Genomic DNA, 20933 nt, shown 5'->3' on the forward strand with positions numbered 1-20933 from the left:
GAGCAAATATTTTGCCATAAGATTCCATCGATGCGTTGCTACAACGGGCAAACCAGGTCGTCCAAAGCTGTTAAGAAATTACTTGATGGTAATGAACTTTCAGTTTCCGAGAAAGAGAGATGTTTTCAACTCGCGAGTCAAATTAGCATATGCCTGTTATTTCAGACAGTGGTCAATGCTTCCACCAATAGACGACAACTAAGCTCTGTCTCGTGCATGGCCATGGTTACCGACTACAGCCAATGACGCAAACCTGTATACTGTTAGTGACATTGCATCATTTCGCCATAATGCTTTCATTTTATGGTCGTAGCCGGATTAAAATTCTTACCAAGGCAATATTAGGGAAAATGCTTTTGTATATTGATATATATATTTTTTAAATGCATAGCCTCTTACAAGAACTTGAAATTAACAAACAAAATTCCGGTATGCCTATGGTACTACAATATTGAGCTCACTTTAAAGTTCATTTTCTCGGAAAGCAAGCAATGACGTGATTCTAGCCGAGCGTTCAACGATGGAATAAAAATACGTCCGCCGCTGTCTGCTAACGCTAACACTAGGGGTTCTGTTATTTCATTGGCTGGCGGCTTTTCGTGGTGGCATTTCTCTCTGAGAAGGCGTGATATGTTTAAATCTTTAGGGGGTGAAAACTCGCACTCGCTTTTTAAAAGAATCCCTCCTCTTTAAATGAATTAAAGGGGTATGTAAGATAGATGAATTCCCGGAAACTTTGAACAGAAGCGGAACAAAAGCGGCCCCTAACGCAACACCTTTTGGGAATGTTTTGGTACTAGAACTTGACAGATCTATAAAAATATAACCAAAATAAATACAAGAAAATGCTTACACCATTTGAGCGATTGATGCTTTGTCATTAACGCTGCACAGTTATTTTGCATCAACGATAGTATTTCATTCCCCAATAGTTTGACGCAACGCTTCACTCTGTCATTTTGGCATTTACGCGCTTCCGCCGCCTTAGGAAATTAAAGACCAAAATGTAGCGTAATTTAAACAAATTCTACGTTTCATAACCTTTCTACTAATACATAGTTTGTGGGTATTTCTTTGAAAAGAGCGCGTGTAGGAACTTTTGTTTGAAGGACACCCACGAACTGCTTAGTCTCCTGCGCGGCTATTATTAGGGTGGTCACGCAAGCGCTGCGTGATGACCCTAATAACGGCAACGGTTATATTTCCATCAGAAACGGACATCTTACACTAGCTCTACATTTTAATTTTCAGAGACGCTATACAACTAAAGTACTTTTCCCAGAAAAATATCTTCGTCAATCGTAACGCGAACAAAATTAATATTAGCATACCACTGCATAGGTGAGGATCAGTGTCTTTTCGTATTTTCGATCGCCGCAGATAAAGTAAGTTTATAGCTCAAGTTATAACGACTTTGTTTTTTTTTTTCTAAAATAAAACAGAAATTAGCGAACCTATGTAAAGGATAGGTCTTCGTTCATTTCTTTCGCCAATGTAATTATTGTGAAAGTCAGCCCAACGTGTAGTAATAACAGTGCCGACAAAACGGTTCTTATATATCGCAAACATGTGATATGACTCATCATAAAGAGGATAAGCTACTTTTAAAAGTCATTTTGATAGTTTACACCTGGAATAACTATCCTATCCTCAGTTATTTCTCCTTGAGTTACAGAGGGCACATGTGCCTTTCAACAAGGGTATTTTTCTTTTGGAACAACTTTGGATAGCGAAAAAGGGTTTTCCGTATCAGATGTTTGTTGCCAAGTTGTTCTACAGTCTGTCCGAGTCTGTAACACATTTGAAGTCCTTCTTTCATCGCCACCTCCATTTGGTCTTCCTTTCCTTCTTCTTCATACAAGAGAGCTTGTTCAGTTTTTACCATGACTTTCCACATGTGATCCTCATCTAGTTCTCTCTCGGCAACACGTTCCGCCTCTTCGAGTAGATTTCTTGCTTCTTCAAAGTTACCTTTCTTCTTGTGGCAAACTCAGTAGTTTTTTAAAGTCAGAATACTCTCTTTATGACCATCCATCCCCAACTTTTTCATCATTTCTAGGGCCTTCTGGTAATACGATAGTGCTCTATCCAGTTCAGTCTTGTTTCCGGAAAAGAAAAGTAGGTCGGCAAAGTCTTTTAGGCACTGTGCAGTCATAAAATGTTCACCAAGACACTTGTTAAAAAGCTGCCATGTTTGCTTAATCTTTTGGGCAGCCTCACTCTTTTCCTTGCGACGTTTATCGAGTCGTCCAGCAAATAGCAATGTTGCTGCTCTTTCAGGATGTTCAGGGAGTTTTTCTTTGTAGATCTGCAGTGATTTCAGGAAAACTTTTTTAGGTTCATCTGATACTTTGCTTTCTGAAAGAAATCGGGCATAGCTATGAAGATAAATGACTTCTGACAACGGTTTTGTCTCAAAATCAATACCCTTTTCTTCATAGAGCTTTCTGGCTTTCTCCATATGGGCATTCTACTTTGCTGTGTCGCCTACTTTTCTAACTTCATGCCCAAGAAGGCACAAACGTTCCACTCTGTGCACTGGTTGAGTTCCCGAGTCAAACGTTTCCAACAACCTTTCCGGGATGGAAATGTAAAATCTCGGAAGAACACACATTTCTAAATACATGCACTTTTGGGGAAAATCATCGAGAAAAGTTTTACAGGATTCCACGATATCGCCATCCTTCTTTTCCCTTCCTTGAGCGTAGATTTGAAGAAAATACTCGAAATTGTTCCTGTCCGCGTTAAATGCTTCAACTGACTCTCTGCAAGTGTTCTTACTCCAGTACCTATTGGCATTTTCAGCCAGGCGAGACATAAAGTGAGCACACGCCAATTTGTCCCCCGCAGCAACAAGATGGGGATACTCAGCATCACCAAGCTTCTTTGCTAAAGCTTGAATAAGCGGATGCATCTGATACATTCGGGAGCTTGGTTGCTCGAGAAGTGATCTGTTTTTCAGGGAGCGAAGAATGGAACCAGGCAGAGTTCCAGGAATCGAGCATGCTTCCATAAAAGCCTCAGCAGCATCTGAATTAAATGGACCCTGGAACACAGACAGGAGAACGAAGGCTTCTTTATGTTCAGCTTGAGTCAGAAGGTCAAATGAGGTCTTGATTGCATTTTCCACTGATGTTTCATCGTCTTTTAGATCACACAAAGGCTGCTCCTCCAGGTGCTTTATTAGCTTTTCTTCCGTGAAGTCGGAGAGCGGTGACCCAACAATGCAAAGCGCCAATGGAATCCGGCCACATAGCTCAACTAATCTCTCTGTCTTGCAAAGCTTATTTCGAGTATCATCATCGTAGATTCGAGAGACAAGAATACGTTATGCCTCATCGGCTAAGACCGGGTTTAGTCTTACTTCCCTCAACTGCAAATTGGGATCTTTAAACGTTTTTCTTGTAGTAATGACAAATGTCACCTTTTGCTTCGACAACATTCTTACCGCGCGTAAGATGTTTAGGAACAAACCTCGATCTTTCGACTCAAGGACACCATCTGCATTGTCGAGGACAAACGTAACTTGCGTTTGGATCTGTTTGCTCCAGTCTTTGAGCCACTGCTCCGAATTCTCTGGCGCTTTTGTGTGGATTGTACCGCATGAATGGATCATTTCTGTGGCTACTTCATTGAAGGATCTCTGTGTCAGTAGACTGCAAAACAAGACAGTCCTATCGTTTACTGGTTTGGTTAGTTCATGACCCACTTTGTTGGCCACAGTTGTCTTTCCAAATCCCGGTCCCCCGGTAATCAGAACAACAGGCACTGTGCCAGTTCGTACAATTTCTTTGACTTCCTTTATTTCTTTCTCACGACCAAACATAAGTTTCTCTGGTACTTTGTCTGGAAGAAAGCTGCAAAGGTTAGAAGTAGCGTCGTCTGACTCGGCATGTTGTTCCACTCTCCTCCACTGTTCGACTTGCTTCGCCACCGCTCGTCGAGTGTCGTGATCGATAGGATTGGTCTTCAGGTCCTGTATTTTCTTTCGGTAGACACTAGTTTCAAGTGACTCTAAAGACGTGGATATCTTGCTCCACTTGTCTTCGAATTCGCCATTAGGAATACCGGTGGAAACACTGTGACACAGCTCATTTCTGAAGCATTCGATTCGGACGATGTTTGCTTCCAGACTGACATCACCATCCGCAGGCATTTTGTGCCATCCAGTTGGAGGCGCCGTTAGGTGACAGATTTGACGAAGCAATAAATGCAGCAGCGTTATGTCGAACGTTTTCGAGTCTGGTGGATCACCTAAAGTTGGAAATAACTTTTCCCACTGGTCATCAAATATTACCCGCCTGGATTTCAGACTTTGAAGCTTGCGAAGATTGTTGTTTAATACGTGCTGTAATGTCGCGGGTGGATGAACAGAATGTAAAACCTTTCTGAGAATGTGTTCCTCCATCAACCAGTAATCGTGCCAGTCTTGTGCCATTCGTCTTTTCTTCCGATATAGCATTGACCGATGATCCAGAGGAACCAGCAAAAGAAGCTGCGGCGGCAGCTGCCATGTTCGTGTCTTACTGAGATTCCTCGAAATAATATACTGTCAAAGCACCTTTTCCGAGAAATGTCGTTTTCAAAATGATTTCCAAGCTAAAGTTGGAATTAAGCATGACATAGCCTGCGTAGCAAGCGTTTCTGTGGGGTTCGGGAGCAAAGAATTACGGCGCGAAAAATGGAGCGAGTAAAAGAGGGGGGAGGGGGAGGGGAAGGAAGGAAGGAAACGCTTGCAGACAAACCCCTGGATTTTAAAAACCGCCCACTTGGCCTTTCATGCCTGAGTGCGCACACTGAGATTTCGTGCTGTCATCGCCTGTCATAAATTAACCAATAAGATCTTCGGCCTTCCGTAGCGGAAGTGAACTTTGAACCAAAATAAACTTTACTTGTCAAAATATGTCTGAAACAACGAGCGCACAGTGGGAACGGAGAAATCTCGATGAATTAAATTTGGTATTTATACTCAATCCGTCTAAAAGGAAGGACTGCAAGGATGAAGTTTTAGCACAAATCTGCCAGAAAGTTAAAATGTGAGAAGTATCCCAGTCGCGTTAGTAATCCTTGTGCTCGCATGATTCGAAATCTTGGATCACTGTATTCATTCGTCCAGGATTCGATACAAGGTAAAATTAGCAAGTCAACTCCCACAAAGGCAATTCCAGTAAAGAAGCGTTTGCTGGAAACGCCAGATCCGCAAATCGGTTCGAGTGTTATCGCCTGCAGCAAAAACAAACAACGGAAAGTCTTCTCGGCAAACTTTGTAATTTGGGCAGGAGAGGCTTCAAACATCTGAGAGGGAAATAACGATAATCTTGACCAGTATCTGAATAAAGATAATCTTCCCCTAGGCGGCCTCCAAGTCAAAGTTGTTTATAAAATTTCCTCGTAAGAATTCCGCGCGACGAGACGACTAAATTTTTGGTAAGGCAAATATGTGAAAAAAACTTGCATGCTGCAGCTAACACTGTAACAAATCATTCAGAATTGTATCCAGAGGTTCTAAATGCTGTCAACAAAAATGCTTCTAATGAAATGCCAGAGTACCTACGACAACATGTTGCCATGTAACAAGCCAGACGAAATCACTAGGTTTTCCCACGCAGTAGTGCCAATTTTCTGTCCGGTGGTTTATTATCTCGTCCTTGGCGCATGTGGCATTCAAGAAAGTGATGTTAGAATTAAAGGAACAGCTGCAAACTGTGTCGCGCTTGCTTCTGCAATAATCGTCGGCATTGCACTACAGGATTTCTACCGTACTGTCGAAGCTGACGACTAAACCCTCGTTCAGCGAGAAAATTAAAGCGTTTTGTAACCAAACTTCGAACGCGTCTTCCCCTTTTGTCTGGCACTAAAAGGTATTAAAATACCTTTGATCGACACATGTCAACAATATTGGTCTAGCCCAGCCAATCACGAGCTCCGTTCGCTGGCGAACGGAGGTTTTCAAAATCCAGGGGTTTGTCTGCAAGCGTTTTCTTCCTTCCCCTCTCCCACCCCTGTCTTTCTTTTTTTGGTTCTCGCCCCATTTTCCGCGCAGACAAAACACCAAAAATCCCGTTCCTCGGTCTTTCTTTGCTTCCAAACCCCACGGAAATGCTTGTTACGCAGGCTAAGCATTACATGACTTACATTGTTACAGTCTGGACCACAGAGTCCATTTCGAAGTGTATCAGATGTGTAAGATCCGTGCGGTTCATTCTAGTAAACCGTCTTAAAATATTAAGAGACTAATTGATAAGAAAGCACTTTCAAGTTTCGAGAACGACACTTTCAGTTTCTGAGAAAGACTCATGATTAATTCGTGAGTTAAATTCGCATATGCTTGTCTCGGGCTGTCACAGGTTTGCCTGTGCTTGCCTCATTTTTGACAGGGTTCAGCATTTCGGCCAATAAAACACGACTTTCGTGCGTGGCCATGTTTACCGACTTCAGGCAATGAAGCAAGACTGTAAACTATTAACGACAATTTATTTGCTCTCTGGCGATTTCGTCATATATAATTCATTCATTTTTACCCATAGGTCCTATTTCTTTTTTGCAAATTCATTTAAATTAAGTCTTGTTCCATTGCCACATCGCATCACTCTCCACAGTTTTTCGGAAAGAAAGCAATGACAACGCCGTTTTACCGAAACTTCTTGCGCTCGGAACAGGCGGTAAATAACCCTTGCTCACAAGCTCTTTGTACGTAACACGATACCTTTAATTTCAAGCCAATCACTGAGTTGTCCGTGGATGTGTGACGCCTTAAAATAGCTTTCAAGCAACAAAGCGCAATTAAGCGTCTTTTTGTCAAGAATCAACACGCGACTAATCTGTTCTTCATTGTATTCATTATGCTTTCATTTTTACCCAAATGTCTCATTTCTTTTCTGCAAATTATTCGTATGGATGACCCTTGAGCTATGATAGCAACGATACTTCAATAGTGATTCCAGAGACTTGTTCTATAAATTGCCACATCGCATCACTCTCCATAGTTTCTCGGAAAGAAACTTGGAACACCCGGTGAATATTCCTTGTTCACCTTTTGTCCCCTAATTAACACGATACCTTTAATTTTAAGCCAATCAGCTGGTTTACTCACGCTTTAAAAAAGCTGTCAAGTAACAAAGAGCAGTCAAGCACTTTTTTTGTCAAGAATCAATACGCGACCAATCTATTGTTCATTGTAATCATTATATACATCATACGGTTTCGAAGAGCAGTGAGAAATGGCGAAGGGTAACTCTTCCCAATACTGGTCTGGATATCTTACTCAGGGTCGCTTCAAGCCATTCTCTTCTACATACATTTCCAGCTTTGTTTTGGTTTAGTCTGCTTTATTGTGACTGTGCGATTTTCTTTTCAGTTACGTAAATTAGTAATGGCGCACATGTAGAGTGCGTCGCCATTGAAATATTCTTCTCAGTCCGTATTCTCTATCACACCTGCCAATCATTCAGTTAACAGAGCAAGTACGAATTTTTGTCTGAAGGAAACCGACGAAGGCTTAGCGTAACCTTAAGTCGGTTATATTTTCATCACAGACGGACACCTTACACTACGTCTACATTTTAATTTTCAGAGACACTATACAACTAAAGAACTTTGCCGAGAAAAATATCTTCAAACGTACGCGAACAAAAATTAATATTGGCATACCACAACATAGGTGAGGATCAGTGTCTATTCCCCTAGACGGTATTTTTCATCACCGCAGGTAAAGTAGTTTAAAACTCAAGATAACGGCATTGTTTCTATTCTAAAATCAAAAAAAGTAGCGAACCTATGTAACAGACAGGCCTTCGTTCATTTCTTTTGCCGGTGTAACTATTGTAAGAGTCACCCCAACTTGTAGTAATAACATTGCTGACAAAATGGTTCTTATATATGGAAACTTGTGATATGACTCATCCTAAAGAGGATAAACTGCTTTTTGAAAAGTCAGTTTGATAGTTTACATCTAAAGTAAAGATCTTCTCAGTTATTTCTCTTTGAGTTACAGCGGGCATATGGCCTTTCAACGAGGGTACTGTTCTTTTGGAAAAAACTCTGGATAACGATTTAGAGTTTTCCGTATCAGATGTTTGTTGCCCAGTTGTTGTACAGTCTGTCCCAGTCTGTAACACATTTGAAGTCCTTCTTTCATCGCTATCGCCATTTGGTCTATCTTTCCTTCTTCTTCATACAAGAGAGCTTGGTCAATTTTTACGATTGCTTTCCACTTGTGATCCTCATCTAGGTCTCTCTCGGCAACACGTTCCGCCTCTTCGAGTAGATTTCTTGCTTCTTCAAAGTTACCTTTCTTCTTGTGGCAAATTCCGTAGTTTTTTAGAGTCAGAATACTCTCCTTATGACCCTCCATCCCCAATTTTTTCATCATTTTTAAAGCCTTTTGGTAATAGGATAGTGCTCTGTCCAGTTCAGTATTGTTTCCAAAAAAGAAAAGTAGGTCGGCAAAGTCTTTTAGGCACTGTGCAGTCATAAAATGTTCACCAAGACACTTGTTGAAAAGCTGCCATGCTAGCTTCATCTTTTGGGCAGCCTCACTCTTTTCTTTGCGACGTTTATCGAGTCGTCCAGCAAATAGCAAAGTTGCCGCTCTTTCAGGATGTTCAGGGAGTTTTTCTTCGCAGATCTGCAGCGATTTCAGGAAAACATTTTTAGGTTCATCTGATACTTTGCTTTCTGAAACAAATCGGGCATAGCTGTGAAGATAAATGACTTCTGACAAAGGATTTGTCTCAAAATCAGTGCCCTTCTCTTCATAGAGCTTTCTGGCTTCCTCCGTATAGGCATTGTACTTTGCTGTGTCGCCTACTTTTCTAACTTCATGTCCAAGAAGGCACAAAAGTTCCACTCTGTGCACTGGTTGACTTTCAGAGTCAAACGTTTCCAACAACCTTTCCAGGATGGAAATGTAAAATCTCGGAAGAACACACATTTCTAAATACATGCACTTTTGGGGAAAATCATCGAGAAAAGTTTTACAGGATTCCACGATATCGCCATCCTTCTTTTCCCTTCCTTGAGCGTAGATTTGAAGAAAATACTCGAAATTGTTCCTGTCCGCGTTAAATGCTTCAACTGACTCTCTGCAAGTGTTCTTACTCCAGTACCTATTGGCATTTTCAGCCAGGCGAGACATAAAGTGAGCACACGCCAATTTGTCCCCCGCAGCAACAAGATGGGGATACTCAGCATCACCAAGCTTCTTTGCTAAAGCTTGAATAAGCGGATGCATCTGATACATTCGGGAGCTTGGTTGCTCGAGAAGTGATCTGTTTTTCAGGGAGCGAAGGATGGAACCAGGCAGAGTTCCAGGAATCGAGCATGCTTCCATAACAGCCTCAGCAGCATCTGATTTAAATGAACCCGGCAACAGAGACAGGAGAACGAAGGCTTCTTTATATTCAGCTTGAGTCAGAAGGTCAAATGAGGTCTTGATTGCATTTTCCACTGATGTTTCATCGTCTTTCAGAACATCCAAAGGCTGCTTCTCCAGGTGCTTTATTAGTTTTTCTTCCGTGAAGTCGGAGAGCAGTGATCCAACAATGCAAAGCGCCAATGGAATCCCGCCACATAGCTCAACTAATCTCTCTGTCTTGCAAAGCTTATTTCGGATATCATGATCGTAGATTCGAGAGACAAGAATACTCTTTGACACATCGACTGAAACTGGGTTTAGCCTTACTTCCCTCAACTGCAAATTGGGATCTTTAAACGTTTTTCTTGTAGTAATGACAAATGTCACCTTTTGCTTCGACAACATTCTTACCGCCTGTAAGATGCTTAGGAACGAACTTCGGTGTTTCGACTCAAGGACACCATCTGCATTGTCGAGGACAAACGTAACTTGCGTTTGGATCTGCTTGCTCCAGTCTTTGAGCCACTGCTCCGGATTCTCTGGCGCTTTTGTGTGGATTGTACCGCATGAATGGATCATTTCTGTGGCTACTTCATGGAAGGATCTCTGTGTCAGTAGACTGCAAAACAAGACAGTCCTCTCGTTTTCTGGTTTGGCTAGCTCATGAGCCACTTCGTTAGCCACAGTTGTCTTTCCAAATCCCGGTCCCCCGGTTATCAGGACAACAGGCACTGTGCCAGTTTCTACAATTTCTTTGACTTCCTTTATTTCTTTCTCACGACCAAACATAAGTTTCTCTGGTACTTTGTCTGGAAGAAAGTTGCAAAGGTTAGAAGTAGCGTCGCACTCGTCATGTTGTTCCGCTCTCCTCCACTGTTCGACTTGCTCCGCCACCGCTCGTCGAGTGTCGTGATCGATGGGATCGTCCTTCAGGTCCTGTATTTTCTTTCGGTAGACACTAGCTTCAAGTGACTCTAAAGACGTGGATATCTTGCTCCACTTGTCTTCGAATTCGCCATTAGGAATACCGGTGGAAACACCGTGACACAGCTCATTTCTGAAGCATTTGATTCGGACGATGTTTGCTTCCAGACTGACATCACCATCCGCAGGCATTTTGTGCCATCCAGTTGGAGGCGCCGTTAGGTGACAGATTTGACGAAGCAATAAATGCAGCAGCGTTATGTCGAACGTTTTCGAGTCTGGTGGATCACCTAAAGTTGGAAATAACTTTTCCCACTGGTCATCAAATATTACCCGCCTGGATTTCAGACTTTGAAGCTTGCGAAGATTGTTGTTTAATACGCGCTGTAATGTCGCGGGTGGATGAACAGAATGTAAAACCTTTCTAAGAACATGTGTTCCTCCATCAACCAGTAATCGTGCCAGTCTTGTGCCATTCGTCTTTTCTTCCGACACAGCATAGACCGATGATCCAGAGGAACCAGCAGAAGAAGCTGCGGCGGCAGCTGCCATGTTTGTTGCTGACTGAGATTCCTCGAAATAATATACTGTCGAAGCACCTTTTCCGATAAATGTCGTTTTCAAAGCTTACATGGCTGCAGCCTGGACCATTTCGAAGTGTATCAGATGTGTTAGATCCGTTCGGTTCGGTCGTAGTAAAACGTGCTAAAATATTAAGAAACTACTTGATGATAAAGCACTTTCGGATTAGAAAAAAGACCCTTTCAGTTCCGAAGAAAGACTCTTTCAGTTTCCGAGAAAGACGACAGCTGTTTTCAGTTCGTGTGTCAAATTAGCATATGCCTCTCTTATTTCAGACAGGGGTCAATGCTTCCACCAATAGAACACCACTGAGCTCTTGTGCATTGTCATGGTTAACGAGTACAGAGTATGATTGGAAACGGTAAACGGTCAGTGACAACGCATTTTTTTTCTGCCTGTTTCGATTTCACTGTAAATGCTTTCATTTTTACCCATATGTCTCATTTCTTTAATTTTCTGCAAATTATTCGTATGGATGACCCTTGAGTTATGATAGGTACGATACCTCAATATTGAGTCCACATTGCATCACTCTCCATAGTTTCTCGGAAAGAAACTTGAAACAGCCGGTGAATATCCAGTGTTCACCTTTTGTCCCGTGATTAACGCGATACCTTTAATTTTAAGCCAATCACTAAGTTGTCTGTGGTTTACTCACGTCTTAAAATAGCTGTCAAGCAACAAAGTGCAATCAAGCACTTTTTTGTCATGAATCAACACGCAACTAATCTGTTGCTCATTGTATTCATTATATGCATCATACATTGTTAATGTTTTCATTGTTTCGAAGAGCACTGGTAAATGGGTCGTTGATAAAATGGAAATGGAATGATGACCTATATTAGCCAGCGCGGGGTAACTCTTCCGAGTACTGACCTGGATATCTTATTCAGTGTTGCTTCAAACCATTCTCTTGTACATACGTTTACAGCTTTGTTTTGCTTTGGTCTGTCATATTGTGAGTGTGGGTTTTCTTTCCAGTTACGTGAGTTAGTAATGGAGCACATGTAGAGTGCTTCGTCATTGGAATAATCTTCTTTGTCCGTATTATCGACCTGCCAATTATTCAGGTACATGATGCATTACGGCATTAAGGAAAAAAAAAAAAGTAACCAGCTTAGTGAGAAGACAGAATAAAAATAAAATACAAACGTTCGCTGGCTAAAAATTTTTCAAAAAGAACATGAGCTTTCGGCTGTCGATCTACAGCCTTCGACGGATAAAAAATGGAATACAGAATGATAAAATATAAGCAAGAAAAGGCGAGATAAAAACAAAAGCAAAGTAAAAATGTGTAACTTAGGTGACTATTGTTTAAAAAGAATACTATACTGGTTTGGAATCGGCTTAGAATTATGGTCAGCATGTTTGGTCGCAGAGGTGTGCCAAGCCTCCAAAGTTTTTTAAATGCGAAAAGAGCCTTTGTCGATGACGCTGGAATTGTCAAAATCTATGCGATGGTGACCATGCATGTTTCGCAATGTTTGATCCATTAGCACATGCTTTAACATTCCTGATATGTTCTTTCTTACGAGTTTCAAAACACCGGCCGGTTTCGCCTACATAACACCAATCACAATCGGCGCAGGGCATCTTATAAATCGGTTGATGTTCAATAGATGGTCTGAATTTGAGCGAAGGAAATTCTTGTTGCAAAGTCTTGAAGGGCTTATTTACAACTTGAATGTCGTGCCTTCGAAGAATTCTTGTTAGTGGTTGCGTGACACCATTGATGAAGGGGAGGACAGCAAAACTGTTAGGATTCTCTTGTGGCGAAGCCCATTTAAAAAACATGCAAACCAAAGACGGAAGCTAAATCGTTATCGACTTTCAATGATTCTGGGAAACAGATGCTTGGTTCACTGACTGCATTGATATTAGTGCTTGATGGATTATATTTTTAAATGGGGGCTGGCCAATGATAAAATCAATCTTGCATAGCAAAAACAAGGAAAAAGAATCGTGAAAAGAGTAGCTTGAAAAATTTCCTATTCAGCAAAATTGCCCAAAAAACCGCCTCTCAAAAAAGCAATGGTCATGGTCCCTTGGGTCTGTGGGTGTCCAGTTCAGAAGAGGATATTTTTCATTACAGCGGTTTTCATTTAAATGCCGCGGAAAGTATTCAAGTAATTTCTTTGGTTTTGGTTTTGGTTTTACTATGGTTTGAGATTGGCCGAGTAGTCTAATATCGGTACGTAATAAGTTTCCTTTAGGTGTTGCTACACTTGGGAAAACCGCTCTAAGTAAGAAAACCGACAGGTGATTTTATTTCTCCATGAAACGAATGATCACTTTAATTGCAGCTGAAGGTTTCTAAACACATTTACTAGTGTTCGCTGTGACTTTCATTGAGTGCTATCCTTACTAGCTTAAACTACATCGGATTAACGATACCTCTGCAGATGAAATAATTTTACAAAGAAAATATAATTGAACTATGAAATCCCTCTAGAGGTCACCTCGCCAAACATTGAAATATTTATAAATAATTAATATATTAGGTAAAAAGGCAAATAAGCAGAATCTTGAATCTTGAATCTTGAACTCGATAAAGCATATTTACAGCCGCCTATAGCCTGATTGCCACACAGTTGCCACGTATTACTGCTTCGTTGCACGAACATTCAACACGAGTGACTTAGACATATTACGGTCACATGTTTAGAGTAACTTATTTGTTATTTAAGTTAAAAAGAAATCTAAACAATTTACTATCATACCACTGTTACCACGGGCTTGGTTAGAGGGTTGAAAGAAGTAGTTTGACCTATTTGTGGATGGGATGGGCTAAGGTCGTTTAACCCTGATAGAGTGAGAGGGTTGGAATTGACATCTAATTTTGGATTCGCAGCTAAATCCTTTACAGTAAATAGACAAGTAATTTCTGGTCTTTATTCTGGAATGGCCGTACACACATGCAGTTAGCATAAAATGGTGCAGAGGGTTGGAAAGTACTTTGAAATTCCACCGCGATATTTCCCAACAAAACAAATATCTCCCTTGCCCATCCCCACTGGTTTATGTTATTCTCGATAAAACTACACCTAGGGTATAGTAGTTTACAGTCTTTCCGCTTAACGTAACGTTTACAGTACTAGAATAAAAGTTTTTGTCCATTAATCTCGTTCAACAGGCATGCCATCAAGTTCAGCTACAGCAGTTATGCAGAATCAGCGCCTACTACCCAGACTTACTGCTACCTGTTGCGCATGCTCCGTATCCTCTGTCACCTGGTTCACTGTCGGTACAGGGCTCTAGAAAAGCAAAATGTTTCAGTTAACCTGAACGTTCTGTGTTCTCGTCAATGCTTAGAACGTATCAAGGCGTGTTTCCTTGATAACTAGTTGCTTCGGTTGTGAGATCTTTAGAAGAGCTATTTCTTTAGTTTTATGATTTATTTGAGAAGATATATCATGCAAGTACCTCAAATTTCACAAGACCCATGTTTTCAAGAAATGATTGCATATGTTGATCTTGATCTTTAGATGTATAATTAAGATATTTACTGGTCGGCCGATATAATATAACCAGAAAGCGTTTTACAACCCAGGGTAGAACCAGCCCAATGGTCGAATGGGGTCGGAAACTTTACCACGCATCGTGAAACAGGTGACAGGTTGGCCTGTTCAAGGAGTATAGTTAGTTGGGGGTAGCGTAAAAAAGGGAGGGAGGTGTTTGTGGTGAGGTGCTTTCCTGCGAGGCACTCTCGCCGTATTTTGAGCTGCTTCCAACTAACCGAACGCCTCTAACAGGCCAGTGACTGGTGGGAGTAGTAGCGTTTTCAGCCTGAGTATTTTGTTTAGAGATCTAAAAGGGTCTTTTGCAGAACTCAAAAGTTCTCTGGTAAACTTTCCCTTACAGCTCACATCCATCCATACATACAACATTCTATTCCAGTTCTGGCCCTGTCCATGTCACCCAACGCTACGCTCTCAGGAGAGATTGGAGTACCCTCTCCCGAGAGCGAAGGGTTTTGTGATAGAGGAGGGCCAAAAATGAACTTCAAAACATTCCAGCTGTCTTAACTCACTCTCACACATGTATCGTGGTGGCACGAGTGCATGAAAACACGCAAAAGCGCTTTCTACGGGTTATCGTATAAATGCGAGTGCTGCTAAGGATTTGTACGACGAGTGATATTTTGAAATTCTTTCACAATTACACCAGCCTTCGAGTGGCTCAAAACAGTAATATTTCCGTGAGACGCCTGGGCTCTAGCGCGCACTTCAGCGCGAGGCATCACGCGATCATCCGAAGATTGGCGATATAGCGCGCGAGGTTTAAAGTTTACAAAAATCAAAACAAACATAGCGGCGCGAGGTCTACTTCGTAAAACTTTGTTTCCGCCGAGTTTAGTAAGCTGTTTGCGTTATCAGTTATTTTTAACTCCGAAAACATCCATCCTTCAGGCAATTTCAAAGGAAACCATCTCCTTAAACCGCTGTGCTGGAACGTCAACGAATTTGTGATGTTAATGTTGCGGTCGATCGCGCCGGCTATCAATCTAAAAAACAGCAGGAAAAAAAAACTACTCTTCAGGTTTTCTTCGTTCTTTGTACTTGGCTAGGCTCACCTCCGGGTATTTGTGGTACTCTTCTTTTACCGCTTATGCTGCTAACGACAACAGCGAAAAAGGAAACACTATTCGCGGACTATTCACGTTTATTCCCGTAGAATTGCTGGGTTTACTGATCAGCAGACCGCCTTCACGCATGCGCAAGGGGTGATCTTGCAAGGTCGAGATTTTAATTTGCGCGTGGAACACGCGCTAAAATACCTTATCCTCAAGGCTAATATCTCAAAAACTGATGCGGTGACCCTACTTTTTTAATGCACAAAAATATTCAACAGCAAAAGCGCAATGCATGTGCGAAATTGAGTGGAACGTCTCCAACTTGGAAATGTCCATTTTTCTTAATTTTAGAAAAATCCACTCCGCAGAACTTTTTATAATTTTGCCTGTGTCTTCTGTGTGTAATAACCGTGAGATTTAAATAAAAAAAATATGGGGTCACTGACTTTAGTTAGTTTTTAAGATGCAATTGATGGTAAAAAGTGGGTCGAGTTTGTTGCTATGCAACAGGACAGTGCAACCTTAATTTATGACTTAAACACAATGAAAGGCACAGTGGAAAGTTACCTTAAAAAGACAGCACAGCCATTCAAAACAGTACAGTTCCAAGCCTGAAAAATCGCACCTAGTTCTAAGTCTAAAAAAAACCCCAGAAAACTGTTTTGAGCCACCTTAAGCCCGTGAAATTTGATATAATTTTGAAATAGCACGAGTAGCATGTAAATCCTTAATTGCTTGAGTTACTCATTTATTAGCTATTTATAACGTGCCTGAGAAAGTTACGAATTTGTTTGCACTGTACGGCAGATCAAAAATCTGCTTGCTCTCAGCCAGTCACAATCAAGTTATCTTTCTCAGTGTTGTAATAAATCGGAAACACTCGATTGTGTTTCACTAGTTATGGTATTCTGTAATCACCTTAGTGTTTAGAAACGACTTTCGGTCCAGGCTTACGGCGTTTGGTAGAGTGACCATCTGCACCACGCACGTTCCCTGAAATGTATTAGTGAAAACAAAAGATCATTTAGGAATCACCACAGCACTGATATACTGCGGCCTCACTGAGGTACGATCAATTTGTAACAACAGACAAAGAATTGCGAAATAAAGGACTTCCGCCGTTACCACCGATACTATCTTTTTGTAAATTGCATTTTATGGTCAAGTGAAGGCTAGACACCTTGCGAGGCAAAGATAAAGAAACCATCTAGAAGACTACTTTAATTTCGGACCAGACAAACGATTGCGCTGTTCTCAGTAACTACTGGTTTCAAAGCTCTGAAAATCGTTACTCACTTGGAAATTCTATCTCCGGGAACGTCTGTGGATGACGATTAATGAATACTAGTATTTCGTATTTGTTGCCCATCTCATCTATTTCCAGATCTAGCTTTTTGCCCATCGAAAACCCTTCATGCATCACGGCTTTCGCCTGGTCTACATTTCCCATTTTGTCATGTAAGGTGGCTAGTGCAGTCTTTGTCTTGACTTTCCATGTGTGACAAGGTTCTAATTCTTTCTCGGCAATCTCGTCTGCCTCTGTAAGTAAAGCCATGGCCTCATCTAAGTTACCCTTCCTCATGTGGCACATTCCAAAGTTCTTTAGAGTCGAGATACTCTCTTTGCTTTGTCTAAATTCAAGGTCCTCAAATATTTCAATAGCCTGTGCATAATAAGTAAGGGATTTGTCCAACTCGGTCTCGCTCTTCTGACGAAAAAAGTTACCGGCGTGAAGGTCCGCAATGGCCTTGAGAATTTCAGCAGTCATAAAGTGCTTCCCAAGGCACTTTTTAAAGAGTTCCCACGCCGCAAAAAACTTCTGTTCTGCTTCATCCCATTTTTTACGACGTTGTGCAATTATTCCTGCTAATAAAAGAGTTGCTGCTGTTTCCGGGTGATCGCCTAGGTTTTCACGGCTGACTTTCAACGCAGCTTCAGTTTCTTGATCTCTTCTTTTGTTCTCAAGGGGGTCTTTCTTGCCCGAAAAAAAGCGAGCACAACTGTTGCGGAAATAAGTTTCTGATAATGGATGTGTTTCAAAGTCAACACGATTCTTTGTATGAATTTCTTCGGCCTCCCTCATGAACTCTTGGTAATTTTCCCTGTCTCCTTTTTTCCTGCTTTCGTGTCCAAGAATACACAAAAGTTCCACTCTGTGCACTGGCTCAGATTCTGAGTGAAACATTTCCAACAATCTTTCCAGAACAAAAATGTAAAATCTCGGAAGAACACACTTTTCTAGATACATGCACTTCTGGGGAAGATCATCAAGGAAAGTTTTACAGGATTTCACAATTTCTTGGTCTTCGATATTCCTTGGCATGTGAGTGTAAACTTGAAGGAAGTACTCGAAGTTGTGCCTGTCCTCATTGAAGGAGTCCACAGACTGTTTGCAGGTGTCCTTGCTCCAGTAGAGATAAGCGTTGTCAGCAAGGCGAGAAATGAAGTGCGCACAGGCCAGTTTCTCTCCCAGATCTAAGAGGCCAGGATACTTGTCCGAGGCGATCTTCTGCACAAATGTTTGAATGAGCTGATGTACCTGGTATCTGCATGGTCTCAACTGCTCGACAAGAGATCTGTCTTTCAATTCCTGTAGAACTGAGACTGATTTGGCATTTGTTGTACAGTTTGCAATCAAAGACTTGGCCGCATCAGAATTGAATGAGCCAGGAAAGACACATAACAGAACGAGGGCTTTTTGTTCCACTTCGTGAAGTATCTCAAAAGATCTCTTGATTGATTTTTCGACTGAAGTTTGGTCGGTGGACCTTCTACCGACTTGGAGGACATCCGAGGGCTCATCTTCCAGACTTTGTATGAGTTCATCTTCATTATAGTCTGAGAGCAACGAGCCAGCAATACAAAGGGCAATAGGGACAAAACCACAAAGCTCGACCAATTTTTCCACCTTGGAAAGTTTCGCCCGACTTTCCAAATCAGCGACTCGCGAAAGAAGAATCTGCTTCGCTTCTTCTACTGGCAAACAGGCTAATCGAACATTCTTAGATTGTGAACTGGTTGTGCTGCATGCCATTCTGGAGGTAATAATAAACGTGACATTTTGTCCTGAAAGCCTTCTCATATTTTCCAAAAGGTTTAAAAACTCGTTTATACAATCACTGTCTTCAAGAACTTCATCTGCATTGTCAAGAACGAAAGTGACCCTCGAGCACTTTTGTTTGCTCCAGTTTAGAAGCCAATGTTGGGGATTCTCTGGTGGTTGCGTCTGGTTCTCACTGCAAGCAAGTGTCATTAACGTAGCTGCTTCACTCAGGCTTTTCGTAGACCTTAAGGAACAGAACAGTACTGCTCGTTCGCAGTCAAGCCTGGACAATTCATGAGCGGCCTTGTTAGCCACTGTGGTCTTCCCAAATCCCGGTCCGCCGGTAATCCAGACAACTGAGACTGATCCACTTTGTATGGCTTCTGTAACTTGTTGTGTCTCGTGTAAACGGCCAAACATAAGTTCTCCGGGAATTTCGTCTGGGAGGCAGCTTGGAACTTTGATGGACTTATCAAACTGTTCCCACTGATCGACTTGTTCCTCCACTCGACGTTGTATGTCATGATCTATAGGATCGCTCTTCAGGCGCTCAATCTTCTGTCGGTAAGCGTATAGCTCAAGTGCCTCTAAGCAAGAAGATACTTGCTTCCATTTCTCTTCAAATTCATCATTGGGAACGCCGGTAGAGGTACCGTGACATAGCTCATTACGGAAGCATTTGATTCTTGCAATGTTGGCCTCTACGCTGTCATCATCTTCGGTGGGCATTTTGTGCCATCCAGTTAAAGGTGCCGTCAAATGACAAATTTCTCGAATCAACAAATGCAAAAGCGATATATCAAAAGTATCTGAGTCTGGTGGGTCTCCTGATGAAGGAAATAACTTTTCCCACTGGCTATCAAATATTACACGGCTCAGCTTCAGACTATGAAGTTTTGGACGGTTTTTGCTTAAAACGATCTGTAATTTATCGCGAGGATAAATGGAATGAAGGAACTCTTTTAGAACATGCGTTCCTCCATCAACCAGAAGTCGTGTCAGTCTTGTGCCATTTGTCTTTTCTTCGGATACATCATAAACCGCCATGTTTCGTTGCTTGCTAAATTCTTAGAAATGATCTGCTGTCGAAGCACCTTTTCCCAGAAATGTCGTTTCCAAAATGATATGCAAGCTAAAGTTCGGATTAAGCCATGTCTACCTTGCTGCAGCCTGGACCACTAATTCATGATCAATCACGAAGTTTATCGAGTCAGACCTTTGAACGAAGATTCTGCTATCTTTCATGGGTATGTTCGTATAAAGGGCAAACCAGATCGTCAAAAAAATATTTATAGAAACCGCTTGATGATGAAGCACTTCTGGTTTCCGAGAAAGACAAATTAGCATATGCTACTTAAGAAGAGTCAAATTAGCATATGCCTGTCTTATTTCAGACAGGGGTCAATGCTTCCCCCAAACTTGCTCGTGACAGTCAAGCACCTGAAACGATCGTCACAAGCATTACCTTCTTGTACGTCAAATTATACAATACGTGTGACGACATCTGTTTATATTGTTACCATTGTGTGGTCGGCTCTGCCGTCACAGATTTTTAATTGGACTTCCTGTATGGGATCATGGCTATAGGATTACAGTGATTTTCCTTGTACATGTGTATGTTTGTGTACTTGTTTAAAGAAAAAATGACCGTCACGGGTTTTACATAATGTAACAGCGCCAACCAATAGAGCATGGTGCATGCAGTAGGGTGTACCGACTACAGGCAATGCAAACTATTAGTCAGATTTCACTTTTATATATGTTTTTTTCATTTCTGCAAATGCATTTCAAGCTTGAGCCCTGAGTTATGGAGGGTGCGATACTAAAGAGACTTGTTCTATAAAATACCGCACTGCAGGGCTTTTTGAAGTTTCTCGGAAAGCAAATGATGACAACGACGTTCCTCGGAAACTTCATTCACCTGGAGCAGTTGGCGATAACCCTTTGTCTCCACTGAGTTGTCTATAGATAGATAAAAAAAACTCCTTTGTATAGCTGTCAAGCAACAATGCGCAATCAAAGCGCTTTTACTTCAAGAATCGACATACGACTAATTTATATGGTTCATTGCGTTTTCCATATTGGCCCTGTTGTTTCCAGTTACAATGCAAATTTTTCGGTGATAAAATGGAAGTTAGACCAAGTTAGTATGACGACCGATTGGTACTCTTCTTACTTGATAGTCGCACATACAAGTCATTCTCTTGTATGGCATAGGTCCCCAAATTTTTTTGCTTTGGTCTGCTTTAGTGCTTGCATGTTTATTTTGTTGTATTTACATTATAACAATGATGTAAATGTAGAGTGCGTCGTCATTGGAATAATAGATTTCTGTCTGTAATGTCGCATGCAGTAGTCGGCGTATTCGTCGACCAGACCTGCCAATAATTCAGTTACATTATGTATTACAACATGCTAAATCGACTTCCGTTGATTGAGGGAAACAGATGCATGGG

General features: G+C 41.5%; 2 protein-coding genes and 1 pseudogene across 4 annotated transcripts in view; 1 reads left to right on the plus strand and 2 right to left on the minus strand.

The window, feature by feature from the left end:
- LOC145462727 (uncharacterized) overlaps positions 1-20933 on the plus strand; it is a 179673-nt gene that overhangs the window by 39980 nt on the left and 118760 nt on the right. The window lies entirely within an intron of this gene.
- On the minus strand, positions 1123-6206 carry LOC145462732 (uncharacterized; annotated as a pseudogene). The gene is made up of 2 exons (XR_014041249.1): positions 6132-6206; positions 1123-4627 (listed from the first exon to the last, which is right to left on the minus strand). The product of XR_014041249.1 is annotated as an uncharacterized LOC145462732 (transcript).
- On the minus strand, positions 7206-20915 carry LOC145462731 (uncharacterized). Of its 2 annotated transcripts, XM_081446324.1 has the most exons (3): positions 16731-20915; positions 16353-16427; positions 10830-14115 (listed from the first exon to the last, which is right to left on the minus strand). In XM_081446324.1, the coding sequence occupies exons 1-2, from the start codon at positions 19522-19524 to the stop codon at positions 16354-16356; spliced, it is 2868 nt and encodes a 955-aa protein (XP_081302450.1). In that variant the 5' UTR covers positions 19525-20915; the 3' UTR covers positions 10830-14115; position 16353. The 2 variants fall into 2 exon arrangements, with proteins under 2 accessions (XP_081302451.1, XP_081302450.1); XM_081446325.1 differs by lacking the exon at positions 16731-20915 and having other exon boundaries at positions 7206-14115; positions 16353-16724.

The sequence above is a fragment of the Orbicella franksi genome, chromosome 12 (assembly GCF_964199315.1).
Source record: "Orbicella franksi chromosome 12, jaOrbFran1.1, whole genome shotgun sequence".
In the NCBI taxonomy this organism is placed as follows: Eukaryota; Metazoa; Cnidaria; class Anthozoa; order Scleractinia; family Merulinidae; genus Orbicella; species Orbicella franksi.